Genomic DNA, 19,632 nt, shown 5'->3' on the forward strand with positions numbered 1-19,632 from the left:
ACCCTCTGACAGTGCAGCACTCCCTCAGTACTGACCCTCTGACAGTGCAGCACTCCCTCAGTACTGACCCTCTGACAGTGCAGCACTCCCTCAGTACTGACCCTCTGACAGTGCGGCACTCCCTCAGTACTGATCCTCTGGCAGTGCAGCACTAATACCCAGGGAGTGCCAGTGTGGAATTTGGCTGATGCCTGTTGAGTGTTTGTTTGAAACCACAGTTCACACTCTGACTCCAGCTGATACCAGAAAGAGGAAGCAATGAGTGTGCCCACACTCTTGAACAGAGAGAGTAGGAAATGAATATTTAACAGTGAGAGAGAACAGCAACTTCGGGAAGTCCGGGATAATCAGTCTCTGCAGACCCCCTCCAGTGGGCAGTGTGTCTGTGTGAGGGGCAGTGTCTCTGTGAGTGGGGACAGTGTGTCTGTGAGAGGGACTGTGTCTCTGTGAGAGGGACAGTGTGTCTGTGAGAGGGACAGTGTGTCTGTGAGTGGGGACAGTGTGTCTGTGAGAGGGACAGTGTGTCTGTGAGTGGGGACAGTGTGTCTGTGAGTGGGGACAGTGTCTCTGTGAGAGGGACAGTGTCTCTGTGAGAGGGACAGTGTGTCTGTGTGAGGGACAGTGTCTCTGTGAGAGGGACAGTGTGTATGTGAGAGGGACAGTGTCTCTGTGAGAGGGACAGTGTGTATGTGAGAGGGACAGTGTCTCTGTGAGAGGGACAGTGTGTCTGTGAGAGGGGCAGTGTCTCTGTGAGAGGGACAGTGTCTCTGTGAGAGGGACAGTGTGTCTGTGTGAGGGACAGTGTGTCTGTGAGTGGGGACAGTGTGTCTGTGAGTGGGGACAGTGTCTCTGTGAGAGGGACAGTGTCTCTGTGAGAGGGACAGTGTGTCTGTGAGAGGGACAGTGTCTCTGTGAGAGGGACAGTGTGTCTGTGAGAGGGACAGTGTGTATGTGAGAGGGATAGTGTGTCTGTGTGAGGGACAGTGTGTCTGTGAGTGGGGACAGTGTGTCTGTGAGAGGGACAGTGTGTCTGTGAGTGGGGACAGTGTGTCTGTGAGAGGGATAGTGTGTCTGTGAGTGGGACAGTGTGTCTGTGAGTGGGGACAGTGTGTCTGTGAGTGGGGACAGTGTGTCTGTGAGAGGGGACAGTGTGTCTGTGAGAGGGGACAGTGTGTCTGTGAGAGGGATAGTGTGTCTGTGAGAGGGGACAGTGTGTCTGTGAGTGGGGACAGTGTGTCTGTGAGAGGGGACAGTGTGTCTGTGAGAGGGGACAGTGTGTCTGTGAGAGGGACAGTGTGTCTGTGAGAGGGACAGTGTCTCTGTGAGTGGGGACAGTGTCTCTGAGAGAGGGATAGTGTGTCTGTGTGAGGGACAGTGTGTCTGTGAGTGGGGACAGTGTGTCTGTGAGAGGGACAGTGTGTCTGTGAGTGGGGACAGTGTGTCTGTGAGTGGGGACAGTGTGTCTGTGAGAGGGGACAGTGTGTCTGTGAGAGGGGACAGTGTGTCTGTGAGAGGGATAGTGTGTCTGTGAGAGGGGACAGTGTGTCTGTGAGTGGGGACAGTGTGTCTGTGAGAGGGGACAGTGTGTCTGTGAGAGGGGACAGTGTGTCTGTGAGTGGGGACAGTGTGTCTGTGAGTGGGGACAGTGTGTCTGTGAGAGGGACAGTGTGTCTGTGAGTGGGGACAGTGTGTCTGTGAGAGGGACAGTGCCTCTGTGAGAGGGACAGTGTGTATGTGAGAGGGACAGTGTGTCTGTGAGAGGGACAGTGTGTCTGTGAGTGGGGACAGTGTCTCTGTGAGAGGGTCAGTGTCTCTGTGAGAGGGACAGTGTGTCTGTGTGAGGGACAGTGTCTCTGTGAGAGGGACAGTGTGTCTGTGAGTGGGGACAGTGTGTCTGTGAGAGGGACAGTGCCTCTGTGAGAGGGACAGTGTGTATGTGAGAGGGACAGTGTGTCTGTGAGAGGGACAGTGTGTCTGTGAGTGGGGACAGTGTGTCTGTGAGAGGGACAGTGTGTCTGTGAGTGGGGACAGTGTGTCTGTGAGTGGGGACAGTGTCTCTGTGAGAGGGGACAGTGTGTCTGTGAGTGGGGACAGTGTCTCTGTGAGAGGGATAGTGTGTCTGTGTGAGGGGACAGTGTGTCTGTGAGTGGGGACAGTGTGTCTGTGAGAGGGACAGTGTGTCTGTGAGAGGGGACAGTGTGTCTGTGAGTGGGGACAGTGTGTCTGTGAGAGGGATAGTGTGTCTGTGTGAGGGACAGTGCCTCTGTGAGTGGGGAGTGTGTCTGTGAGTGGGGACAGTGTCTCTGTGAGAGGGACAGTGTCTCTGTGAGAGGGACAGTGTGTCTGTGAGTGGGGACAGTGTGTATGTGAGAGGGACAGTGTGTCTGTGAGAGGGACAGTGTCTCTGTGAGTGGGGACAGTGTGTCTGTGTGAGGGACAGTGTCTCTGTGAGAGGGACAGTGTGTCTGTGAGTGGGGACAGTGTGTCTGTGAGAGGGACAGTGCCTCTGTGAGAGGGACAGTGTGTCTGTGAGAGGGACAGTGTCTCTGTGAGTGGGGACAGTGTGTCTGTGAGTGGGGACAGTGTCTCTGTGAGAGGGACAGTGTGTCTGTGAGTGGGGACAGTGTGTCTGTGAGAGGGACAGTGTGTCTGTGAGAGGGACAGTGTGTCTGTGAGTGGGGACAGTGTGTCTGTGAGAGGGACAGTGTGTCTGTGAGTGGGGACAGTGTGTCTGTGAGTGGGGACAGTGTCTCTGTGTGAGGGACAGTGTGTCTGTGAGTGGGGACAGTGTCTCTGTGAGAGGGATAGTGTGTCTGTGTGAGGGACAGTGTGTCTGTGAGTGGGGACAGTGTGTCTGTGAGAGGGACAGTGTGTCTGTGAGTGGGGACAGTGTGTCTGTGAGAGGGGACAGTGTGTCTGTGAGTGGGGACAGTGTGTCTGTGAGAGGGATAGTGTGTCTGTGTGAGGGACAGTGCCTCTGTGAGTGGGGACAGTGTCTCTGTGAGTGGGGACAGTGTCTCTGTGAGAGGGACAGTGTCTCTGTGAGAGGGACAGTGTGTCTGTGAGAGGGGACAGTGTGTCTGTGAGTGGGGACAGTGTGTCTGTGAGAGGGGACAGTGTGTCTGTGAGTGGGGACAGTGTGTCTGTGAGAGGGATAGTGTGTCTGTGTGAGGGACAGTGCCTCTGTGAGTGGGGACAGTGTCTCTGTGAGTGGGGACAGTGTCTCTGTGAGAGGGACAGTGTCTCTGTGAGAGGGACAGTGTGTCTGTGAGAGGGACAGTGTGTATGTGAGAGGGACAGTGTGTCTGTGAGAGGGGCAGTGTCTCTGTGAGAGGGACAGTGTCTCTGTGAGAGGGACAGTGTCTCTGTGAGAGGGACAGTGTCTCTGTGAGAGGGGACAGTGTCTCTGTGAGAGGGACAGTGTCTCTGTGAGAGGGGACAGTGTGTCTGTGAGAGGGACAGTGTGCCTGTGCTGATGTGGGTTTGAGGGCAAAGTGAAGATGGGGCCGGTATGGAGGGGGTGAAACTGCAGAAGTCCAACCCGGAGCGGACTGGGTGCAGCAGGAGCTGGAGATGGGGAGTCCACGAGTAGAACCGGCTGCAGCAAGCGGGCTGGAGGCTGGTGTCCGTGGAGGGGAGAGGTAAGTGTACAATAGTGATGCCTGAACTGGGGCTGAGACTGGGAGCTGGGGTCTGGGAGCAGGAGCTGGGGTCTGGGAGCAGGATCTGGGGGTCTGGGAGCAGGACCTGGGGTCTGGGAGCAGGAGCTGGGATCTGGGAGCAGGAGCTGGGATCTGGGAGCAGGATCTGGGGTCTGGGAGAAGGATCTGGGGTCTAGGAGCAGGACCTGGGGTCTGGGAGCAGGATCTGGGGTCTGGGAGCAGGATCTGGGGTCTGGGAGAAGGATCTGGGGGTCTGGGAGCAGGAGCTGGGATCTGGGAGCAGGATCTGGGGTCTGGGAGCAGGATCTGGAGGTCTGGGATCTGGGAGCAGGATCTGGGGATATGGGGTCTGGGAGCAGGATCTAGGGATCTGGGGGTTCGGTAGCAGGATCTGGGGTCTGGGATTGCAGGCTGTAGGGTTGCTGGGAGAGGTGAGTGCATATTTAAAAGTGCTTAGTTTACAGGTCGAGTGGCAGTTGGAGACTTCACTTCCTGGAGCGGGCCTATTGGCTCATTGGAAATCAGGCAGGGTACAAAAGGTGTGGCAGGAGTGCCTTTAGACACGGAGTGCTGATTGGAACAGAGTGCATCTGAGTTTAGGTGAGTTTAGGAAATAGCGGGGCACCTGGAGGGAAATTGTCCCATTGGGCAGACGCAGCATGGGTTCATAAACGGTAGGTCGTGTCTGACTAATTTGGTAGAATTTTTTGAGGACGTTACCAGTGCAGTAGATAATGGGGAGCCAATGGATGTGGTATATCTGGATTTTGACAAGGTGCCACACAAAAGGTTGCTGCATAAACTAAAGATGCATGGCATTGAGGGTAAAGTGGTAGCATGGGTAGAGGATTGGTTAGCTAACAGAAAGCAGAGAGTGGGGATAAATGGGTGTTTCTCTGATTGGCAACCTGTAACTAGTGGGGTCCCTCAAGGATCAGTGTTGGGCCCGCAGTTGTTCACAATTTACATAGACGATTTGGAGTTGGGGACCAAGTGCAATGTGTCAAAGTTTGCAGCCGACACTAAGATGAGTGGTAAAGCAAAAAGTGCAGAGGATACCGGAAGTCTGCAGAAGGATTTGGATAGGTTAGGTGAATGGGCTAGGGTCTGGCAGATGGAATTCAATGTTGCCAAGTGTGAGGCTATCCATTTTGGGAGGAATAACAGCAGAATGGATTATTATTTAAACGGTAAGATGTTAAAACATGCTGCTGTGCAGAGGGACCTGGGTGTGCTGGTGCACGAGTCGCAAAAAGTTGGTGTGCAGGTGCAACAGGTGATTAAGAAGGCTAATCGAGTTTTGTCTTTCATTGCTAGAGGGATGGAGTTTAAGACTAGGGAGGTTATGCTGCAATTGTATAAGGTGTTGGTGAGGCCACATCTGGAGTATTGTGTTCAGTTTTGGTCTCCTTACCTGAGAAAGGACATATTGGCACTGGAGGGAGTGCAGAGGAGATTCACTAGGTTGATCCCAGAGTTGAGGGGATTAGATTATGACGAGAGGTTGAGTAGACTGGGACTGTACTCATTGGAGTTTAGAAGGATGCGGGGGGATCTTATTGAAACAGAAAAATTATGAAGGGAATAGACAGGATAGATGCGGGCAGGTTGTTTCCACTGGCGGGTGAAAGCAGAACTAGGGGGCATAGCCTCAAAAATAAGGGGAAGTAGATTTAGGACCGAGTTTAGGAGGAACTTCTTCTCCCAAAGGATTGTGAATCTCTGGAATTCCTTGCCCAGTGAAACAGTTGAGGATCCTTCTTTAAACGTTTTTAAGAAAAAGATAGATACCTTTCTAAAGAATAAAGGGATTCGGGGATATGGTGTTCGGGCCGGAAAGTGGAGCTGAGTCCACAAAAGATCAGCCATGATCTCATTGAATGGTGGAGCAGGCTCGAGGGGCCAGATGGCCTACTCCTGCTCCTAGTTCTCATGTTCTTATGGGAGCAGGAGCTGGGGGATCTGGGGGTTCGGAAGCAGGACCTGGGGTCTGGGAGCAGGATCTGGGGGGCCTGGGAGCAGGAACTGGGGGTTCAGGAGCAGGAGTTGGGGGATTTGGGGGTCTGGGAGCAGGAACTGGGGTTTCAGGAGCAGGATCTGGGGGATCTGGGGTCTGGGAGCAGGATCTGTGGATCTGGGGGTTCGGTAGCGGGATCTGGGGGGTCTGGGGGTCTGGGAGCAGGATCTGGGGGTTCGAGGGCAGGATTGGGCGGATCTGGGGGTGTGGGAGCAGGACTTGGGGGATCTGGGGGTTCAGGAGCAGGGTCTGGATTCTGGGAGCAGGATCCCGGGTATCTGGGGGTCTGGGAGCAGGATCTGGGGGATCTGGGATCTGGGAGCAGGATCTGGGTTCTGGGAGCTGGATCTGGGGGATAATGGGTTTGGGAGCAGGGTCTGGGGTTCGAGGGGCAGGATTGGGGGGACCTGGGGGTTCGGGAGCAGGGTCTGGGGGACCTGGGGGTTCGGGAGCTGGATCTTTGGGATCTGTGGGTTCGGGAGCAGGGTCTGGGGGATCTGGGGGTTCGGGAGCAGGGTCTGGGGGATCTGGGGGTTCGGGAGCAGGGTCTGGGGGATCTGAGGGTTCGGGAGCAGAGCCTGGGGGATCTGGGGGTTCGGGAGCAGGGTCTGGGGGATCTGGGGGTTTGGGAGCAGGGTCTGGGGGATCTGGGGGTTCGGTAGCAGGGTCTGGGGGATCTGAGGGTTCGGGAGCAGAGTCTGGGGGATCTGGGGGTTCGGGACCAGGGTCTGGGGGGATCTGAGGGTTCGGGAGCAGAGTCTGGGGGATCTGAGGGTTCGGGAGCAGAGTCTGGGGGATCTGGGGGTTCGGGAGCAGGGTCTGGGGGATCTGAGGGTTCGGGAGCAGAGTCTGGGGGATCTGGGGGCTCGGGAGCAGGGTCTGGGGGTTCGGGAGCAGGGTCTGGGGATCTGAGGGTTCGGGAGCAGGGTCTGGGGGATCTGGGGGTTCGGGAGCAGGGTCTGGGGGATCTGGGGGTTCGGGAGCAGGGTCTGGGGGATCTGGGGGTTCGGGAGCAGGGTCTGGGGGATCTGGGGGTTCGGGAGCAGGGTCTGGGGGATCTGGGGGTTCGGGAGCAGGGTCTGGGGGATCTGGGGGTTCGGGAGCAGGGTCTGGGGGATCTGGGGGTTCGGGAGCAGGGTCTGGGGGATCTGGGGGTTCGGGAGCAGAGTCTGGGGGATCTGGGGGTTCGGGAGCAGGGTCTGGGGGATCTGGGGGTTCGGGAGCAGGGTCTGGGGGAACAGGGGGAGGGACGGGTTTTCGAGGTGAGAGATTTATTTTACACTTAAGTTCATTGCTGGACAAATTTACAGAAGGCAAAAGTAACAATATATATATTTTAAATTCCAAGATTGTTTAACAAGTTGGGAAAGTTAATTAAAATCTTTTAAACAAGGTTTTTTTTAACAAAGGAATCGTGCTTCAGTTTGATAAAAACGTTTCCCTGATTAACTTATAGGGCGAAATTCTCCGTTATCGGCGCAAAGTCCGCCGACCGGCGGCAAAAACGGCGCGAATCCCACCTGCATCACGCCGCCAATAACGTCGCAAAGTCTCTGGCTCGGAAGGGGCTAGCAGCGACGTGACGCTATCCGCGCTGGCTCACGTGGTTCACACCGTGCGGCGTGACGGCTCATTAAGGACGCGCTGCACCCCCCACCCGACCGGATGGCCGCCCGCCGCTCAGCCCCGAGGTTCGAATCACGGGACATTGAGGCGCTCCTGGACGCAGTGGAGCAGAGGAGGGAGGCCCTGTATCCCGGGCACGGCCGCAGAGTTGCCCCACACCACAGCCGGCGTCTGTGGAGGGAGGTGGCAGAGGCCGTCACCGCTGCGGCCCTGACACCACGGACAGGCACGCAGTGCCACAAGAAGTGAACGACCTCGTCAGAGCAGGCAGGGTGAGCGTCCCCCATATCCCCCCCTCCCCCCTATCCCCCATATCCCCCTCCTCCATATCCCCCATATTCCCCCTCCCCATAACCCCCCTCCCCCATATCCCCATAACCCCCCTCCCCCATATCCCCATATCCCCCCACACCCAGATCTCCCATATCCCCCCACCCCATATCCCCCTCCCCCATATCCCCCCTCCCCATATCCCCCATATCCCCCTCCCCATATCCCCCATATCCCCCTCCCCATATCCCCCTCCCCATATCCCCCTCCCCATATCCCCATTTCCCCCTACCCCATATCGCCCTCCCCCATATCCCCCATAACCCCCTCACCCATATCCCCCATCCCCATATCCCCCTCCCCATATCCCCCTCCCCCATATCCCCTCCCCCATATCCCCTCCCCCATATCCCCCATATCCCCCTCCCCATATTCCCCTCCCCATATCCCCCCTCCCCCATATCCTCCCACCCCATATCCCCATATCCCCTCTCCCCCATATCCCCCATATTCCCCCTCCCCATATCCCCCATTTCCCCCTCCCCATATCCCCCCTCCCCCATATCCCCCCTCCCCATATCAGCCCTCCACCTATCCCCCATATCCCCCCACCCCATATGCCCCATATCCCCCTCCCCATATCCCCATATCCCTCCATCCCCCATATCCCCCCTCCCCCATATCCCCCCTCCCCATATCCCCCCTCCCCTATCCCCCCTCCCCATATATCCCCTCCCCCATATCCCCATATACCCCCGCCCCCATATCCCCCCCTCCGCCATATCCCCATATACCCCTCCCCCATATACCCCTCCCCATATCCCCATATTCCCCCTCCCCCATATTCCCCTTCCCATATCCCCCCTCCCCCATATTCCCCCTCCCCATATCCACCATAACCCCCTCCCCATATCCCCCATATCGCCCCTCCCCCATATCCCCCCTCCCCCATATCCCCCACCCCCCATATCACCCCTCCCCCATATCCCCCATATCCCGCTCCCCCATATCCCCCTTCCCCATATCCCCCCTCCCCATATCCCCCATATCCCCCCTCCCCATATCCCCCCTCCCCATATCCCCCTCCCCATATGCCCCCTCCCCCATATCCCCATATCCACCCTCCCCATATACCCCCGCCACCATATCCCCCCTCCCCATATCCCCCCTCCCCATATCCCCCCTCCCCCATATCCCCCCTCCCCCATATCCCCCATATCCCCCCTCCCCCATATCCCCCCTCTCCCATATCCCCCCTCCCCATATTCCCATAACCCCCCTCCCCATATTCCCCATATCCCCCTCCCCATATTCCCCTCCCCTATATCGCCATATCCCCCCTCACCATATCCCCGATATCCCCCCTCCCCATATCCCCCCTCCCTATATCCCCCATATCCCCCTCCCCCATATTCCCCCTCCCCATATCCCCGCTCCCCATATCCCCACTCCCCCATATCCCCCTCCTCATATCCCCCCTCCCCATAACACCCCTATCCCCCCTCCCCATATCCCCCTCCCCATATCCCCCATATCCCCCTCGTCATACCCCCCTCCCCATATCCCCCTCCCCATATCCCCCATATCCCCCCAACCAGTCCCCCAAATGCCCCCTCCCCATATTAACCCTCCCCATATCCCCCCTCCCCATATCCCCCATCCCCCATATCCCCCATAGCCCCCCTCCCCCATATCCCCCCCTCCCCATATCCCCCCTCCCCATTTCCCCCTCCCATACACCCCCTCCGCCATATCCCACCTCCCCAATATCCCCCTCCCCCATATCCCCCATATCCCCCCTCCCCATATCCCCCCTCCCCATATCCCCCATATCACCCCTCCCCATATCCCACCTCCCCATATCCCCCCTCCCCATATCCCTCATATCACCCCTCCCCCATATCCCCCTCCCCATATACCTCTCCCCCATATCCCCCTCCCCATATCCCCCATATACCCCCTCCCCCATATCCACCATATCCCCCCTTCCCATATCCCCCTCCCCATATCCCCATATCCCCCCTTCCCATATCCCCTACCCCATATCCCCCCTCCCCATATACCCCTCCCCATATCCCCCCTCCCATATGCCCCCTCCCCATATCTCCCCTCCCCATATCCCCCTCCCCATATCCCCCATATCCCCACCCCACATAAACCCCCTCCCCATATCCCCCATCCCCCATATACCACTCCCCCATATCCCCCCTCCCCATATCCCCCATATCCCCATATCCCCCCTCCCCCATATACCCCATATCCCCCTCCCTATATCCCCCCTCCCCATATCCCCCTTATCCCTCCTCCCCCATATCCCCCATATCCCCCCTCCCCCATATCCCCCATATCCCCCCTCCCCATATCCCCCCATCCCATATCCCCATATCCCCCCTCCCTCATATCCCTCATATCCCCCCTCCCCATATCCCCCATATCCCCCTCCCCATATCCCCCCTCCCCATATCCCCCATATCCCCCCTCCCCCATATCCCCCCTCCCCCATAATCCCCCCTACCCCCTCCCCATATGCCCCTCCCCATATCCCCATATCCCCCTCCCCATATCCCCCATATCCCCCCTCCCCCATATCCCCCCTCCCCGATATCCCCCCTCCCCCATATCTTGCTCCCCATATTAACCCTCCCCATATCCCCATATCCCCCCTCCCCATATCCCCCATATCCCCCTCCCCATATCCCCCATATCCCCCCTCCCGCATATCCCCCCTCCCCCATAATCCCCCCATCCCCCTCCCCATATCCCCCTCCCGATATCCCCCATTTCCCCCTCCCCATATCACCCTGCCCATATCCCCCTCCCCATATCCCCATATCTCCCCTCCCCATATCCCCATATGCCCCCTCCCCCATATCCCCCATATCTCCCATATCCCCCCTCCCCCATATCCCCCTCCCCCATATCCCCCCTCCCCCATATCCCCATATCCCCCCTCCACCATATCCCCCCTCCCCATAGCCCCCCTCCCCCATATCCCCCCTCCCCATATCCCCCTCACCATATCCCCCATATCCCCCTCCCCATATCCCCCCTCCCCCATATCCCCCTCCCCCACAGTACTGACACTCTGACAGTGCGGCACTCCCTCAGTACTGGCCCTCTGACAGTGTGGCACTCCATCAGTACTGACCCTCTGACTGTGCAGCACTCCCTCAGTACTGATCCTCTGACAGTGCAGCACTCCCTCAGTACTGACCCTCTGACAGTGCAGCACTCCGTCAGGACTGACCGGCTGACAGTGCGGAAATCCCTCAGTACTGACCCTCTGACACTGCGGCACTCCCTCAGTGCTGACCCTCTGGCAGTGCGGTCCTCCCTCAGTACTGACCCACTGACAGTGCAGCGCTCCCTCAGTACTGACCCCCTGACAGTGCGGCACTCCCTCAGTACTGACCCTCTGACAGTGCAGCACTCCCTCAGTACTGACCCTCTGACAGTGCAGCACTCCCTCAGTACTGATCCTCTGTCAGAGCAGCACTCCCTCAGTATTGACCCTCTGACAGTGCGGCATTCCCTCAGTACTGATCCTCTGACAGTGCAGCATTCCCTCAGTAATGACCCTCTGACAGTGCGGCACTCCCACAGTACTGACCCTCTGACAGTGCAGCACTCCCTCAGTACTGTCACTCTGACAGAGCAGCACTCCGTCAGGACTGACCGACTGACAGTGCGGAACTCCCTCAGTACTGACCCTCTGACACTGCGGCACTCCCTCAGTGCTGACCCTCTGGCAGTGCGGCCCTCCCTCAGTACTGACCCTCTGACAGTGCGGCACTCCCTCAGTACTGACCCTCTGACAGTGCGGCATTCCCTCAGTACTGAGCCTCTGACAGTGCAGCACTACCTCAGTACTGACCCTCTGACAGTGCGGCACTCCCTCAGTACTGACCCTCTGATAGTGCAGCACTCCCTCAGTACTGACCCTCTGACAGTGCGGCATTCCCTCAGTACTGATCCTCTGACAGTGCAGCACTCCCTCAGTAATGATCCTCTGACAGTGCGGCACTCCCTCAGGACCGACCCTCTGACAGTGCAGCACTCCCTCAGTACTGACCCTCTGACAGTGCGGCACTCCCACAGTACTGACCCTCTGACAGTGCAGCACTCCCTCAGTTCTGTCACTCTGACAGAGCAGCACTCCCTCAGTACTGATCCTCTGTCAGTGCAGCACTCCCTCAATACAGACCCTCTGACAGTGCGGCACTCACTCAGTCCTGACCCTCTGACAGTGCGGCACTCCCTCAGTACTGACCTTCTGACAGTGCAGCACTCCCTCAGTACTGACCCTCTGACAGTGCGGCACTCCCTCAGTACTGACCCTCTGGCAGTGCGGAACTCCCACAGTACTGAACCTCTGACAGTGCGGCACTCCCTCAGTCCTGACCCTCTGACTGTGCAGCACTCCCTCAGTACTGATCCTCTGACAGTGCGGCACTCCCTCAGTACTGACCCTCTGACAGGGCAGCACTCCGTGAGGACTGACCGACTGACAGTGCGGAACTCCCTCAGTACTGACCCTCTGACACTGCGGCACTCCCTCAGTGCTGACCCTCTGGCAGTGCGGCCCTCCCTCAGTACTGACCCACTGACAGGGCAGCGCTCCCTCAGTACTGACCCCCTGACAGTGCGGCACTCCCTCAGTACTGACTCTCTAACAGTGCAGCACTCCCTCAGTACTGACCCTCTGACAGTGCAGCACTCCCTCAGTACTGATCCTCTGTCAGAGCAGCACTCCCTCAGTACTGACCCTCTGACAGTGCGGCACTCCCTCAGTACTGACCCTCTGACAGTGCGGCACTCCCTCAGTACTGACCCTCTGACAGTGCAGCATTCCGTCAGGACTGACCGACTGACACTGCAGCACTCCCTCAGTACTGACCCTCTGACAGTGCAGCACTCCCTCAGTACTGACCCTCTGACAGTGCGGCACTCCCACAGTACTGACCCTCTGACAGTGCAGCGCTCCCTCAGTACTGACCTTCTGACAGTGCAGCACTCCCTCCGTACTGATGCTCTGACAGTGCAGCACTCACTCAGTACTGACCCTCTGACAGTGCAGCACTCCCTCAGTACTGACCCTCTGACAGTGCAGCAATCCCTCAGTACTGACCCTCTGACAGTGCGGCACTCCCTCAGTAATGACCCTATGACAGTGCGGCACACCCACAGCACTGACCCTCTGACAGTGCAGCCCTCCCTCAGTACTGACCCTCTGACAGTGCGGCACTCCCTCAGTAATGACCCTCTGACAGTGCGGCACTCCCTCAGTACTGACCCTCTGACAGTGCGGCACTCCCTCAGTACTGACCCTGTGACAGTGCGACATTCCCTCAGTAATGACCCTCTGACAGTGCGGCACTCCCTCAGTACTGACCCTCTGACAGTGCAGCAATCCCTCAGTACTGACCCTCTGACAGTGCGGCACTCCCACAGTACTGACCCTCTGACAGTGCAGCCCTCCCTCAGTACTGACCCTCTGACAGTGCGGCACTCCCTCAGTAATGACCCTCTGACAGTGCGGCATTCCCTCAGTACTGATCCTCTGACAGTGCAGCACTCCCTCGGTACTGACCCTCTGTCAGTGCGGCACTCCCTCAGTACTGACCCTCTGACAGTGCAGCACTCCCTCAGTACTGACCCTCTGACAGTGCAGCACTCCCTCAGGACTGATCCTCTGGCAGTGCGGCCCTCCCTCAGTACTGACCCTCTGACAGTGCGGCACTCCCTCAATACTGACCCTCTGACAGTTCAGCACTCCCTCAGTACTGATAATCTGTCAGTGCAGCACTCTCTCAGTACTGACCCTCTGACAGTGCGGCACTCCCTCAGTACTGACCCTCTGACAGTGCGGCACTCGCTCAGTACTGACCCTCTGACTGTGCAGCGCTCCCTCAGTACTGACCCTCTGACAGTGCGGCACTCCCACAGTACTGACACTCTGACAGTGCAGCACTCCCTCAGTACTGTCACTCTGACAGAGCAGCACTCCATCAGGACTGACCGACTGACAGTGCGGAACTCCCTCAGTACTGACCCTCTGACACTGCGGCACTCCCTCAGTGCTGACCCTCTGGCAGTGCGGCCCTCCCTCAGTATTGACCCTCTGACAGTGCGGCACTCCCTCAGTACTGACCCTCTGACAGTGCGGCATTCCCTCAGTACTGAGCCTCTGACAGTGCAGCACTACCTCAGTACTGACCCTCTGACAGTGCGGCACTCCCTCAGTACTGACCCTCTGATAGTGCAGCACTCCCTCAGTACTGACCCTCTGACAGTGCGGCATTCCCTCAGTACTGATCCTCTGACAGTGCAGCACTCCCTCAGTAATGAACCTCTGACAGTGCGGCACTCCCTCAGGACCGACCCTCTGACAGTGCAGCACTCCCTCAGTACTGACCCTCTGACAGTGCGGCACTCCCACAGTACTGACCCTCTGACAGTGCAGCACTCCCTCAGTTCTGTCACTCTGACAGAGCAGCACTCCCTCAGTACTGATCCTCTGTCAGTGCAGCACTCCCTCAATACAGACCCTCTGACAGTGCGGCACTCACTCAGTCCTGACCCTCTGACAGTGCGGCACTCCCTCAGTACTGACCTTCTGACAGTGCAGCACTCCCTCAGTACTGACCCTCTGACAGTGCGGCACTCCCTCAGTACTGACCCTCTGGCAGTGCGGAACTCCCACAGTACTGAACCTCTGACAGTGCGGCACTCCCTCAGTCCTGACCCTCTGACTGTGCAGCACTCCCTCAGTACTGATCCTCTGACAGTGCGGCACTCCCTCAGTACTGACCCTCTGACAGGGCAGCACTCCGTGAGGACTGACCGACTGACAGTGCGGAACTCCCTCAGTACTGACCCTCTGACACTGCGGCACTCCCTCAGTGCTGACCCTCTGGCAGTGCGGCCCTCCCTCAGTACTGACCCACTGACAGGGCAGCGCTCCCTCAGTACTGACCCCCTGACAGTGCGGCACTCCCTCAGTACTGACCCTCTAACAGTGCAGCACTCCCTCAGTACTGACCCTCTGACAGTGCAGCACTCCCTCAATACTGATCCTCTGTCAGAGCAGCACTCCCTCAGTACTGAACCTCTGACAGTGCGGCACTCCCTCAGTACTGACCCTCTGACAGTGCGGCACTCCCTCAGTACTGACCCTCTGACAGTGCAGCATTCCGTCAGGACTGACCGACTGACACTGCAGCACTCCCTCAGTACTGACCCTCTGACAGTGCAGCACTCCCTCAGTACTGACCCTCTGACAGTGCGGCACTCCCACAGTACTGACCCTCTGACAGTGCAGCGCTCCCTCAGTACTGACCTTCTGACAGTGCAGCACTCCCTCCGTACTGATGCTCTGACAGTGCAGCACTCACTCAGTACTGACCCTCTGACAGTGCAGCACTCCCTCAGTACTGACCCTCTGACAGTGCAGCAATCCCTCAGTACTGACCCTCTGACAGTGCGGCACTCCCTCAGTAATGACCCTATGACAGTGCGGCACACCCACAGCACTGACCCTCTGACAGTGCAGCCCTCCCTCAGTACTGACCCTCTGACAGTGCGGCACTCCCTCAGTAATGACCCTCTGACAGTGCGGCACTCCCTCAGTACTGACCCTCTGACAGTGCGGCACTCCCTCAGTACTGACCCTGTGACAGTGCGACATTCCCTCAGTAATGACCCTCTGACAGTGCGGCACTCCCTCAGTACTGACCCTCTGACAGTGCAGCAATCCCTCAGTACTGACCCTCTGACAGTGCGGCACTCCCACAGTACTGACCCTCTGACAGTGCAGCCCTCCCTCAGTACTGACCCTCTGACAGTGCGGCACTCCCTCAGTAATGACCCTCTGACAGTGCGGCATTCCCTCAGTACTGATCCTCGGACAGTGCAGCACTCCCTCGGTACTGACCCTCTGTCAGTGCGGCACTCCCTCAGTACTGACCCTCTGACAGTGCAGCACTCCCTCAGTACTGACCCTCTGACAGTGCAGCACTCCCTCAGGACTGATCCTCTGGCAGTGCGGCCCTCCCTCAGTACTGACCCTCTGACAGTGCGGCACTCCCTCAATACTGACCCTCTGACAGTGCAGCACTCCCTCAGTACTGATAATCTGTCAGTGCAGCACTCTCTCAGTACTGACCCTCTGACAGTGCGGCACTCCCTCAGTACTGACCCTCTGACAGTGCGGCACTCGCTCAGTACTGACCCTCTGACTGTGCAGCGCTCCCTCAGTACTGACCCTCTGTCAGTGCGGCACTCCCTCAGTACTGACCCTCTGACAGTGCAGCACTCCGTCAGTACTGACCGACTGACAGTGCGGCACTCCCTCAGTACTGACCCCCTGACAGTGCGGCACTCCCTCAGTGCTGACCCTCTGACAGTGCGACACTCCCTCAGTACTGACCGTCTGACAGTGCGGCACTCCCTCAATACAGACCCTCTGACAGTGCGGCACTCACTCAGTACTGACCCTCTGACAGTGCGGCACTCCCTCAGTACTGACCTTCTGACAGTGCAGCACTCCCTCAGTACTGACCCTCTGACAGTGCGGCACTCCCTCAGTACTGACCCTCTGACAGTGCAGCACTCCCTCAGTACTGACCCTCTGACAGTGCGGGATTCCCTCAGTACTGATCCTCTGACAGTGCAGCACTCCCTCAGTAAAGACCCTCTGACAGTGCGGCACTCCCTCAGTACCGACCCTCTGACAGTGCAGCACTCCCTCAGTACTGACCTTCTGACAGTGCGGCACTCCCACAGTACTGACCCTCTGACAGTGCAGCACTCCCTCAGTACTGTCCCTCTGACAGTGCGGCACTCCCTCAGTACTGACCCTCTGTCAGTGCAGCACTCAGTCAGTACTGACCGACTGACAGTGCGGCACTCCCTCAGTACTGACCCTCTGACATTGCGGCACTCCCACAGTACCGACCCTCTGACAGTGCGGCACTCCCTCAGTGCTGACCCTCTGACAGTGCAGCACTCGCTCAGTACTGACCCTTTGAAAGTGCGGCACTCCCTCAGTACTGAACTTCTGACAGTGCAGCACTCCCTCAGTACTGACCCTCTGACAGTGCGGCACTCCCTCAGTACTGACCCTCTGACAGTGCAGCACTCCGTCAGTACTGACCGACTGACAGTGCGGCACTCCCTCAGTACTGACCCTCTGACAGTGCGGCACTCCGTCAGTGCTGACCCTCTGGCAGTGCGGCCCTCCCTCAGTACTGACCCTCTGACAGTGCAGCGCTCCCTCAGTACTGACCCTCTGACAGTGCGGCACTCCCTCAGTACTGACCCTCTGACAGTGCAGCACTCCCTCAGTACTAACCCTCTGACAGTGCGGCACTCCCACAGTACTGACCCTCTGACAGTGCGGCACTCTCTCAGTACTGACCCTCTGACAGTGCAGCACTCGCTCAGTACTGACCCTCTGACAGTGCGGCGCTACCTCAGTACTGACCTCCTGACAGTGCGGCACTCCCTCAGTACTGACCCTCTGACAGTGCGGCACTCCCTCAGGACTGACCCTCTGACAGTGCAGCACTCCCTCAGTACTGACCCTCTGACAGTGCGGCACTTCCTCAGTACTGACCCTCTGACAGTGCAGCACTCCCTCAGTACTGACCCTCCTGACAATGCGGCACTCCCTCAGTACTGACCCTCTGACAGTGCGGCACTCCCTCAGTACTGACCCTCTGACAGTGCAGCACTCCCTCAGTACTGACCCTCTGACAGTGCGGCACTCCCTCAGTACTGACGTTCTGACAGTGCGGCATTCCCTCAGTACTGATCCTCTGACAGTGCGGCAATCCCTCAGTACTGACCCTCTGACAGTGCGGCACTCCCTCAGGACTGACCCTCTGACAGTGCAGCACTCCCTCAGTACTGACCCTCTGACTGTGCAGCACTCTCTCAGTACTGACCCTCTGACAGTGCGGCATTCCTCAGTACTGACCCTCTGACAGTGCGGCACTCCCTCAGTACTGACCCTCTGACAGTGCGGCACTCCCACAGTACTGACCCTCTGACAGTGTAGCGCTCCCTCTGTACGGACCCTCTGACAGTGCGGCATTCCCTCAGTACTGATCCTCTGACAGTGCAGCACTGCCTCAATACTGACCCTCTGACAGTGCGGCACTCCCTCAGTTCTGACCCTCTGACAGTGCAGCACTCCCTCAGTACTGACCCTCTGACAGTGCGGCACTCCCACAGTACTGACCCTCTGACAGTGCAGCACTCCCTCAGTACTGACCCTCTGACAGTGCAGCATACCCTCAGTACTGACCCTCTGACAGTGCAGCACTCCCTCAATACTGACCCTCTGACAGTGCGGCACTCCCACAGTACTGACCCTCTGACAGTGCGGCACTCCCTCAGTACTGACCCTCTGACAGTGCGGCACTCCCTCAGTACTGACCCTCTGACAGTGCGTCATTCCCTCAGTACTAATCCTCTGACAGTGCGGCACTCCCTCAGTACTGACCCTCTGACAGTGTGGCACTCCCTCAGTACTGACCATGTGACAGTGCAGCACTCCCTCAGTACTGACCCTCTGACAGTACGGCATTCACTCAGTACTGATCCTCTAACAGTGCAGCACTCCTTCAGTACCGACTCTCTGACAGTGCAGCACTCCCTCAGTACTGACCCTCTGACAGTGTGGCACACCCACAGTACTGACCCTCTGACAGTGCAGCACTCCCTCAGTACTGACCCTCTGACAGTGCAGCACTCCCTCAGTACTGAACCTCTGTCAGTGCAGCACTCCCTCAGTACTGACCCTCTGACAGTGCGGCACTCACTCAGTACTGACCCTCTGACAGTGCGGCACTCCCTCAGTACTGACCCTCTGACAGTGCAGCACTCCCTCAGTACTAACCCTCTGACAGTGCGGCACTCCCACAGTACTGACCCTCTGACAGTGCGGCACTCCCACAGTACTGACCCTCTGACAGTGCAGCACTCCCTCAGTACTGACCCTCTGACAGTGCAGCACTCCCTCAGTACTGATCCTCTGTCAGTGCAGCACTCCCTCAGTACTGACCCTCTGACAGTACGGCACTCACTCAGTACTGACCCTCTGACAGTGCGGCACTCCCTCAGTACTGACCTTCTGACAGTGCAGCACTCCCTCAGTACTGACCCTCTGTCAGTGCGGCACTCCCTCAGTGCTGACCCTCTGGCAGTGCGGCCCTCCCTCAGTACTGACCCTCTGACAGTGCAGCGCTCCCTCAGTACTGACCCTCTGACAGTGCGGCACACCCTCAGTACTGACCCTCTGACAGTTCAGCACTCCCTCAGTACTGACCCTCTGACAGTGCGGCACTCCGTCAGTGCTGACCCTCTGGCAGTGCGGCCCTCCCTCAGTACTGACCCTCTGACAGTGCAGCGCTCCCTCAGTACTGACCCTCTGACAGTGCGGCACTCCCTCAGTACTGACCCTCTGACAGTGCAGCACTCCCTCAGTACTAACCCTCTGACAGTGCGGCACTCCCACAGTACTGACCCTCTGACAGTGCGGCACTCTCTCAGTACTGACCCTCTGACAGTGCAGCACTCGCTCAGTACTGACCCTCTGACAGTGCGGCGCTACCTCAGTACTGACCTCCTGACAGTGCGGCACTCCCTCAGTACTGACCCTCTGACAGTGCGGCACTCCCTCAGGACTGACCCTCTGACAGTGCAGCACTCCCTCAGTACTGACCCTCTGACAGTGCGGCACTTCCTCAGTACTGACCCTCTGACAGTGCAGCACTCCCTCAGTACTGACCCTCCTGACAATGCGGCACTCCCTCAGTACTGACCCTCTGACAGTGCGGCACTCCCTCAGTACTGACCCTCTGACAGTGCAGCACTCCCTCAGTACTGACCCTCTGACAGTGCGGCACTCCCTCAGTACTGACGTTCTGACAGTGCGGCATTCCCTCAGTACTGATCCTCTGACAGTGCGGCAATCCCTCAGTACTGACCCTCTGACAGTGCGGCACTCCCTCAGGACTGACCCTCTGACAGTGCAGCACTCCCTCAGTACTG

General features: G+C 58.1%; 1 protein-coding gene across 1 annotated transcript in view; it reads left to right on the forward strand.

Moving 5' to 3' along the window:
- Positions 1-662: 662 nt before the first annotated feature.
- Positions 663-19,632, forward strand: part of LOC140408254 (NACHT, LRR and PYD domains-containing protein 3-like) — a 132,573-nt gene continuing 113,603 nt past the window's right edge. The window contains exon 1 of the mRNA XM_072495210.1: positions 663-3,641. Coding sequence (XP_072351311.1) covers positions 3,574-3,641 — 68 coding nt within the window. The 5' untranslated portion in view covers positions 663-3,573. The remainder of the gene's footprint in view (positions 3,642-19,632) is intronic.

The sequence above is a fragment of the Scyliorhinus torazame genome, chromosome 3 (genome assembly GCF_047496885.1).
Source record: "Scyliorhinus torazame isolate Kashiwa2021f chromosome 3, sScyTor2.1, whole genome shotgun sequence".
NCBI classification, from domain to species: Eukaryota; Metazoa; Chordata; class Chondrichthyes; order Carcharhiniformes; family Scyliorhinidae; genus Scyliorhinus; species Scyliorhinus torazame.